This window comes from Ipomoea nil, unplaced genomic scaffold (genome assembly GCF_001879475.1).
Source record: "Ipomoea nil cultivar Tokyo-kokei standard unplaced genomic scaffold, Asagao_1.1 scaffold1334, whole genome shotgun sequence".
Classification (NCBI taxonomy): domain Eukaryota; kingdom Viridiplantae; phylum Streptophyta; class Magnoliopsida; order Solanales; family Convolvulaceae; genus Ipomoea; species Ipomoea nil.
In genome coordinates, this window is record NW_017617762.1 from 203,045 (window position 1) to 213,338 (window position 10,294).

Consider the following 10,294-nt stretch of genomic DNA (forward strand, 5'->3'; position numbering starts at 1 on the left):
ATGTAATGTGGATTTGCTTATCTATGAGTGGCTAGATTCTTGTAGGAATTGAATTGTGAATCTTAAACATGATGCTAGTGTGATATATAATTCTCAATTAGGTTAGATATTGCAATTGTGTGTTAATCTTGTTACAATTGAGTGAATTGTATGCATCTTGTGGGGTCCGACCAACTCCTAGGGTTATTCTAAGCAAGTGATTTAGGCAAGGGATTACTAGATCATTTGAAGCTCCAAGTCAATTGCATTTCCTAGCTTTAAGATTCGAAAGACCTATAAGCTAGGAATGAGGTGAAGACTAGGTGTTCGATAAAATGCCTCTTAGGCCTATAGTCACTTAACTGTGTTCTATACCAAGAGGAAACCTAGTAAACCGAGAGGTGAACGGTTCTTGTAAAGCCTCACTAGATTCGGCTAATTGCAATATCATAACCTAAGTCCTAAGACACTAGTGGCATTGTGCAAGAGATGCGCAATTCAATCCTACTTTCTTTTAATTGAATTTCAATAATTGTTGTTGCTTTGCATACTACAACCCGACTATTGGCATCCAATGTTTTTTGTGAGCATGTATTTGACTAGCGTGAGTCTAGTTCCTAGGTTCCATATCTACCTAATACTTCCAATTTGCCATCCTTGAGAACGATACAAACTCGGGGTGTAAGCCCGCAACTCTTTGACACGTGAAACACAAAACACGCGTACATCACCCATCTTAACCCTTAACCGCTCTGCCTGCTCCCTACCCACCGTTGTCTCCATTAAAAAACAATGTTGAAAAAATCGCTAGGCGTTTGTTTTTTAAAAATATTTTTTATTTTTTATTTTTTAAGACTTGATAATTATACACTATTTAATACTTTAATAGATAATACTAAAAGATAAAATTTCAATGTTGGTCATATGACTATAAGGGCTTTGTTAATTTCAGCATCTGACTTTCAAAAGTGTCAATTTAGTACATTGACTATGCAATTTTTATCAATTTTGGTCACTCCGGTCAAATTACCGGCCAAATCTTGTCGGAAAATTTTAAGAATTAAAATAATGAGGGTATTTTATTTCACATCTCTTCATTCTTCTCCAGCGAATTCATATTTTCCGCCGAATCCGTCGCAGCAGCACACCTTCCGGTTTGACTCATGTATCTTTTTGATTGGCAATCCGTGTCATCTTCGGCCCCTTCATTTTTATTATCATGATAATGGTGGCGAAAATGAACACTGTTGCACTTTTGACCAGGAAAAAGAGTTCCGGTAAAGCTCGATAAAGGAGGAAAATATGTCCCATTGACGTCGAATCTTGATTATGGTACTAGCATTTGTCAATGGGCGAGAAAGTGAAACAATGAACGAAAGAGAGTGTAAGCTCTCTTCTTTATCCACACGCTTCGTGTACTGTGTTTTGAGCAAGATTGATTTTTTTTTTCTGTATTTAAAGTTGTTGGGGGCTGAGTTTTGGGTAGAAAGTGCGTATGAATCAGGGGGAAGGTGTGGCGCAAGTTTTGGATTTGGAAACTGCGCTCAAAGATGGGATTTTGGGCGGCGGCGGTGGAGTGGTTGTCGCCAGGAAGAAGCTTAGTCGGGGGAAATGATTGAAGAGATGTGAAATTACTAAAATACCCCATTATTTTAACTGTTAAAATTTTCAAGCGAAATTTGGCCGATAATTTGACCGGAGTGACCAAAATTGATAAAAATTACATAGTCAAGGTACTAAATTGACACTTTTGAAAGTCAGGTGCTGAAATTAACAAAGCCCCTATAGTCATATGACCAAAATTGAAATTTTCTCATACTAAAATATTAAATATTAACTAATTAACCTAAAAACATATATAATTGTAATTGTATAAAGATTTAAAGAATCAAAACACAATTTAACGAAGCCACAACTCACAAAGTATCAACTTAGTTCCAAACTTTCAAATCAATTTATAGAATCATAGAGAATATAATCAAGTTCAAACTCCAAACGACTTCATTTTGAACAATTTGACCGATTTAGGGTTAGTCATTTTCAGCGAAATAACCCATTTAAAAAAAAAATCTAAACAATAGCTAATCGACTGACTAGGTGGCCTAATCGGCGCCTAGCACCTAGGCGCAATTTTTGCAACAATAATATAAATACAACATTGTGCTTCTTACATGACACCATGTTTAATACCTCACGAACTATTCATGGATTGCCAAGCCACGATAGTTTCAACTGATAATACTCATTGTGGAGGGTGGTTTGGGAACCAGAACCCACCGGAATCAAACTATCACCCCCATCCACACACATTACCACCACCCACACTGCTCCCTTCCACCCTACTCGCGCCTAAACCACCTCCACCATGCACACTCCCGCCCTCCTGATTTAAGCATCGCAGCCTCCGCCACAATTACAACACCTACCTCAACTCCATCACCGCTGAGCTCCTTTGTCGCGCCTTACCCATGCGACCATTGCCCAGACATACCCCATCCCCACCCACCTCACTCACATCCCTCCTCCCCTCTCCCACTCAATTCCACGCTGTATTGGTAGTTCGCTGGCACCGACTTCCGAACCGTTGCTCCATAGAAAAACTTCATTGTGTACCCTAACCTCCCACAAAAAAAAAAAAAGCACTCAACCTTTCATACTTAAAAGAAACATGGAGGAAGCAACCATTTCTTCTTTGCAGCGTCATCTGACTTCGCAACAACGCCTTCGTGTTCAACGCGACACGAATTCGGTAGAAACTCCACTACATGCCTCCAAAGTTATAGTCATTAAGCCTTACAAACTTGCCTACAAATCCCCCAATATGTTTCATCACCTTCTCCGACGTGTAACCAAATGGGAACCCATGCACCTAAATCCAAAACTCAACTTCGTTCAAGCTTACCGTTGAAGGCTGCTCACTCGAGGTGATACTCTTGCAGACCAACATATGGTTTTCAAAGGACCAAGGTCCGTCATCAAGCACACGCCTCATGTCTCACTCTGTGAAGAATTGGAACAAGTATAAGCCATTAGAGACCTCTATAATAGCACTCTACCCATAAGTCTCCAAACTGACGCAAAAACATTTTGCATGGTTTTGAAATGAATTGCATGATGTGTAAGCAAACGTTCGACAAAAAACACTGGCTATCCCCCTCCCTGGAACCACTGCCACACACAATCCTCCACCACCGCCATCGCAGTGTCCTCATCCACCGGAGCGAGGTTCTCGCACTGCTCTTGCAAACGACATACGCCCATCTTCTGTTAAGAGGCGTTCACATACAAGCGTAAAAACCAGAAGGGAAGGTAACATATTAGAAAAAAACGAAGAAGAAACGAATCGGAAAAGCTGTCGTGAAGAATAAACCAATAAAAAACCCTGAAGATATGTAGGGAAAAAACCTAGAAAAATTTTGTGTTATTTATTTATTTATTAGTTTTTAATTTTTTTTAATATAATTATAATTTTAATATTGGAATTTTAATTTTTAAGGTAAGACATGTTAGAAAATTGTACAAAGGATACTCCGTATTGAAAAAAACAATTCTTAAGATGCAATGATAGAACTAACAATTATTATACTGGAGCATCATTATTTGTTGGTTATAAAAAAAGAAAAGAAAATATGATGATATTTTATATGAACCAAATAAGATAATTATTCTACTGAGTTGAGCCGCTATCATCGCCAGTGTTGCACCACCATCATCACCGCCACAACCACCACCGATTCACCCAATTTCTTAACCCTAATCAAATCTAATTTTTTGTTGGTTATAAGCCTACGCGGCTGTGCTTTTGAGCCTTTGCCCTTTGAGGTTGAAGCCTTTATTTCCCCCCCAAACTTTCCCAACGCCAACGGGTTTTCTTTCTACGGAGTATATTTTCTCCTTCGAAAGCAGCCGCAGAAGAAGAACCCCAGATCTTTCGAACCCATCGCGTTCTTGATTTCTTCCGTCGATTTCATTGATCAAGTTAGTATATTTTCTTCAACAAAACCTTTAACTAATTTTTCAAGCAAAACCAAATTTTAATCCGTTACTTTTTTTCTTATTAGTTTATCTATTGAAAATTCCCTGATCTTGTTTTTTTCTTGGAACTATGTTGGTCATGTTGGTTTCTTTTCACCGCGTAATTTCATTGATTATGACATTGAGACATTCCATCGAACAGCTGCCGACAAAAAAATGATCCTTATCTTGATTGTCTTTGCTGTTGTATTGTACCAGAGTTAAACATTTTTGGGGTTAGGGTTTTTCCTGTGGTGGCTTTAGGAGCCCTTTCAGCTAAGTGAAAAGGCCAAAGCAGTGAATGTTACAAGTTTCTGGCACTCTCTGAAGGTTTGGTTTCGGTGTTGGTTTTCGACTCAATTTTGACCGCCCTGGCGCCCTCTGTTTGGTTTCTCCTTGTGAATTTGATATTGATAATGTTGTTTATTGCAATGTTAGGTTTTGTGTAGACAGGTATGATATCTTAGTTGATTGATAGCCTTCTAAAAGAAATGGGGCCTATATACTACATACTTGTTGCATTGCCTTGCACGGCTGGTGCCATTGGGTTTGCAATCTTCCACATATATCTGCACCTCTTGAACTACACGGAACCTACCTACCAGAGATACATTGTGCGCATCGTATTTATGGTTCCTGTGAGTATTCAGTCATTACTTGCCCTAATTGTGTTTGCTCATTATTCATTGCCTTAATTCTGTTCACCCATTCAAGCATATAATAATCTGTATTACTTACACTTGCCTGAGGAGTAAAAATTCTAAACATATCTTTCTATCTACTTTCATGCCTTACTAGAGTTATATCCTGGTTTTATCTTTGTTTTTGAGTTGGAATGTTGCAGTTAATGTGGTACCTAGAGTCAGGATTTTTATCTAAAAAGAATCTTATGAGGGAAAGGAAGTAGCATCAGATTTTTCAAGGTGTTCAGTTCTTAGTGAATAATGAACCTGATTGCCCACCTTAACTTGCATTTATGAATTATGAAACATAGTGGCAATACTGAATGATGGTTTGAATCTTGACTTTGTTGTGGGATAGGATTTATTGTGTCATCACTTGCTAATTGATGGAATAATGCTCAAGTGTCATATTTATTTGAATTGCATATTTGAACGGAACTTATCAGGATCCAAGCACAGGTGTTATCATCACTGAATTGTCCATAATTGGGTTTGTGATACTGGATAGTTATGCATTTAGGGCTAAATTCAACTTGATGATAGTTTTGTGTTTTTGTAAATGAGCAAAGAAGTTCCATATGGAGTAATTATTGTGTGCATGGGTTTATTTGAAGTTGGCAGATTTACAGATATATCAACTGTAATAACTGAAATCTGTTCTCCTGTGCAAATGTTTTATATTTCATGTTGGCAATTCTACTATTAATGTCATTGTTGTACTACCAATTATGCAATGTAGTTGGAACACTAGTTCTTCATTCAAAATTTCATGTCTGAGGATAAAAACTGTTTTACTGCCATTTAATTTCCTGATAAATGGCTTTAACCATTCTAAACTTATTTTTGTTTACAGGTCTATGCGCTGGCCTCTTTTTTATCTCTTGTAATGAACAAAAGTGCAATATATTTCAATTCCTTGCGAGAAATGTAAGTGTAGTGAAAAAACCTTGCTTATAGTTTTTTTTTTTTGCCCATGGTTACTCTTCCCCTGTGTGAATTTTGCCTGTGCTGTTTATTGTATAGTGTGTGCAATCTGCTCTGTTTGAGAGTTTTACAGAGAGAAAAAACAGTGGTGAAGCTTACAATTCTTGTCTTTTCCTGATAGCATAATTGGATGGTTATAGTAATTTCATTATTAGAAAATAATATGGGTGTGGAAATAGGTTTACAATAAGTTTTAATTGTCTCATATTTAAGCTGTTATATTCTTGCTTCCTGATTTGCTCTACATCAATACATCTATGTTAATTCCTTTTATTAAAGCTTTCTGATCAGAATCATAAACCAGATGCATCATCATGAATAACAGACATAATCAATTTGAGGTGAAGTGGGGTAGTGGTGATTTGTGACATCTTTATGGACAGCTAAGGGCTCCTGACTTACATCAGTGTTAGTAGTTGGAGGCTGTTATTGAGGCATTATGATGGATAAACCTGTTTAGCAAAAAGAGCTATTGGGGAAACACTATTTTGTTTACTGAAGCTGAGAATGGGTATTTTGGCATACTTAGCACTTGTTTGTCCCACAGCTCATTGGAGCTTATCTACTCCTAAAAGCATGCTTGGCCAAACAATACAAAATGAAAAATGGCTTTTGAAGTCAAATAAGAGGCAATCTTCGCAGTTAATATTCTAGAAAAGTATATTTTCAATTAGCCCCAGCTGGGCTAAAATAAGCATTTATGCTTTCTACTATCTCTAAGGGATAAATTTCAACATATATATTTTTAGAAGAGAAAGCAACTCCTTGCCCCATATATTAAACTACAAATACTTGAGAAGTATTGTTGCAAAGTAGCGTTTTTAAATGGGTTAGGGGACTATGGACATATGTTCATTTTGTTTTTAATCATTGTAAATTTTCAGGTATTATATTGTATGCACCTTCTTGGCATCTTTATTTTTATTGTTGTTGTTGTTATTATTATTATTATTATTATTATTATTATTATTATTATTATTATTATTATTATTATTATACAAAATAAAAATGTATTTTAGCATACTTTGGCTTCCCAAATTCATATACGGAGTAATAATTCAGCCCTTTTCAGTGCAGCTTGATTGATATTTGGGATTGAGGTTGGGGGAAGGAGTGCAAGCAAGATTAAAGGAATGAACTTATTGAGATTTAAAATTAGTTTAAATGTTAATTCTAGTTGAAATATCTGTTATTTGTTCTCGATCAGTATGTTCCAGTAGAAAATAATGGTTGGGTACTTCGCATTGCGATTGGGATCGTTTCTTTTCTTTTACAAATTGAATAAAGAATATATCAATGAACAAATATCGAACCATTCTTTATTTTGTTACAATTGAATTGTATTCTCCTTTTAAGTAATATATATGGTTTGGTTATGCTACACTCTATCCTTGTATATTTCTTCCTAATTGTCTGAATACAGGTGTCAAAATCTGTTATAGTTTTCCTACATTTTGATTTATCTTGGAAGGCAAGATCAGTCCATTTAGTTTTGTCATCTAACATCCTGTGTTACTAGCTCTTTTGTTGCTATTTGATTGCATGCATTTAGCTCTAGTCGTCTATGAACTGCAATTATATATCATATAACACCCTGTATTATCAATATGTGATCTTTTCTGATTTTATTTCAGATATGAAGCCTGGGTCATATATAATTTCCTATCGCTGTGCTTAGAATGGGTTGGTGGTCCAGGAGCTATTGTTCTAAATTTGACTGGGCGGTTTCTAAAGCCTAATTGTTGTCTGATGACATGTTGCTTTCCTCCAATTTCATTGGATGGGTGAGTCCCTTAGACATATGGACTATGGAAACTTCTAAACCTTATGAATTAGTTACTCAATAGTGATTACAATATCATTTTACTAGATTGGAAGTTTATGTTCTGTTGTCTTAATACCATGTGGTGCTACTAAAGTCCTGGTAGGGCTTAAGCTTGTGACCTAGGTAGGAGGTCATAGGTTCAATTCCCATTCTCCTGGTATGCACTCAAAATAAATAATTAATAAAACCATGTGGTGCTTCCTGAACCCTATTAATCTGCACTATTAGTAGAGTTCATAATTTTGGATCAGTAGCATCTCATACTTCGGTTGGTTTTTTTTTTTCCAATTTGATGTATTTCTTTACTGTATTCCCATTGCATATGTTGTTGATATTTAGTGAATGGAATATTTGACAATATGAATTATGAAATCTGTGCAGGAGATTCATACGGAAGTGCAAGCAGGGCTGCTTGCAGTTCGTAATCCTCAAGCCTATCTTAGTTGCACTTACATTTATACTTTATGCTAAAGGAAAATATGAGGATGGAAATTTCAATCCGCGGCAATCATACCTCTATCTCACAATTGTCTATACCATTTCATACTCAATGGCACTTTATGCCTTGCTATTATTTTACGTAGCATGCAGAGATTTACTTCAGCCATTTAATCCTGTTCCGAAATTCATTATAATCAAGTCTGTCGTATTCCTTACATATTGGCAGGTTGGATCTCTTATTTAATTCTTCTTTACTTTCATACTACATAAGGTGAATTTGAATTTGCTCATTTTTCTCTAGCCTTTCGCATGAACTTTTCTCAAAGTCCTTTGTGCATATGTCTGCAGCATTAGTGGTGAAAATTTCAATGAATAGGTTATTTGTTATTTCGATTGTCAGATACTTTAGGTGTTGTCTATTAATTCAGAAGAGAGAATGAGAGATAGATGTAATAATGTTACTTCCACCTACATGTTAAAAAGGATTTAGAAGAAAATGGATCTAATTTGAAAGGATGCATGGGGTTTGAGGTTGCAATATTGGGTATAGTTATCTTGGAAGTGACACCTTAATAATCATCTTGGCATAACAGACATTATTTTGGTGTTGATTTTTTTTTTTTTTTTTTTCGTTTGGAAAATTGAATGTCTACTTGCTGTTGCATCTTGTACTCTGAATTGTGATAAAGGTCAAGTAATCCATTCCCACTGACTGCCTCTTTAACTTTTGACAGGGTGTTCTGGTTTTTCTTGCTGCAAAGTCCAGACTTATAAAGGACACAGCAGAAGCTGCAGACTTTCAAAATTTTTTAATTTGCGTTGAGATGCTAATCGCAGCTATTGGACATTTTTATGCCTTTCCATACAAGGAGTATGCTGGTGCAAATATTGGTTCTTCTCGTGGCTTTACTGCAAGCCTTGCGCATGCTCTGATGTTGAACGACTTTTACCATGATACAGTGCACCAGGTGCCTACCACATTATCCCGTGTGCTTGTCTTCTGAGCCTTCAATCTCTTATTCTCACTACTCTTCTCATAATGCAGTTTGCACCTACTTACCACGATTATGTACTCTACAACCACGGTGATGGTGAAGGAGCGAAGAAGTATAGGGCCCGGACCTTTGTTCCGACTGGCCAAGAGATGGATGCTGTTAGAAGAAATAAACATGGCTTTGGAAACAGGTTGGAAGACGTACAGATGTCATGTCGCTCATCATCTGCTAGCAGGACTTCACAAAATCCCGATAACACTCAAGATTCAACAAAAACTGAGGCAATGAACTCTTCACTACTCATGGAGTCATCAAGTTCACAGTCTTTGCCTTACGATCTGTCACTCATTGATATAGACATATCCGATTATCCCACAAAGGTACCTTCAGCTAATGAAACTGTGAAGAGGTGACTATGGACTGTAAGTTTACCTCTTTTGTACCTATATCCTAAACCGTGTATTAGGGTTGTGTCATTTGTACGTGCCTGTTCATCTTCCCATTGTTTACGTTTAATCACTTAGTATGTACATGTAGTCAAACATGCTCTCTCATTTTTCCTTAAAACTGTCCATAGTGTTGTTCTATTTGTACCATAGGGTTGAGGAAACCACAATTGACTAGAACGCTTTACAGTACTGAAACTTTTTACATTTCAGTGGAACTTTAACGAGATGGCTGGCTTGTTTTGATTCTTGATACTGAGTGGTCTTTTGTGTGCTGTGCTTGTTTCTGAGAATAGCTAATTGTACAAGGCAATTGGTTCATCTGACATTATCATTTTGTACAATAACTTGCAAGCCCGCATTTCATACTTCACAAACCTCGGCTTAAATTTGAAGATAGCACATTCAATGTAACGGTTAGGGTTGGTTACATCTATCTTTGATCATCTCATTTTTTGAATGAGTTAATACCCAAAATTGTTCTCGATTATAGTGTTTTTTTACAATTGTCTTAAATGACTTTGGTGTCATAAAGCAGTTCCAGATTTTTGTGTTATTGCTCAATATTGTCATCCGTTTATTAATCTGTCAAAAGGGTGTTAAGTACAAGGATAATATAGTCATTTCATATTTAGGTATTCTCTTAGTCTTCTTCCTTTACTCCACCAGTTGAGTGGGAATTGGCGGGAGCAGTAAAAAGCCCCTTTGACATCACTTCATCTGCAAATAATTATCGACGTGAAAACACAGAGCCAGTGGACCGATCTTTGAATAGGAAAAAGAGTGGATCTGCGAGGTCCCAAATGAATTGGCTTATTCGAAAAAAGTCTTGTTCTTTGGAAGATCTATCTCATGTCTTGTACTGCATGGTTCCACTCTGCAAGAACTCTGAATCATCCTCTTGAAGCTCATCCTCCTTATCATAAA

At 36.6% G+C, this 10,294-nt stretch overlaps 1 protein-coding gene across 1 annotated transcript; it reads left to right on the forward strand.

Moving 5' to 3' along the window:
• The first annotated feature begins 3,585 nt into the window (after positions 1–3,585).
• On the forward strand, positions 3,586–9,622 carry LOC109185634 (transmembrane protein 184A-like). The gene is made up of 8 exons (XM_019335593.1): positions 3,586–3,957; positions 4,213–4,323; positions 4,432–4,631; positions 5,530–5,603; positions 7,295–7,444; positions 7,867–8,152; positions 8,661–8,894; positions 8,972–9,622. The coding sequence occupies exons 3-8, from the start codon at positions 4,485–4,487 to the stop codon at positions 9,332–9,334; spliced, it is 1,254 nt and encodes a 417-aa protein (XP_019191138.1). The 5' UTR covers positions 3,586–3,957; positions 4,213–4,323; positions 4,432–4,484; the 3' UTR covers positions 9,335–9,622.
• Positions 9,623–10,294: the final 672 nt, after the last annotated feature.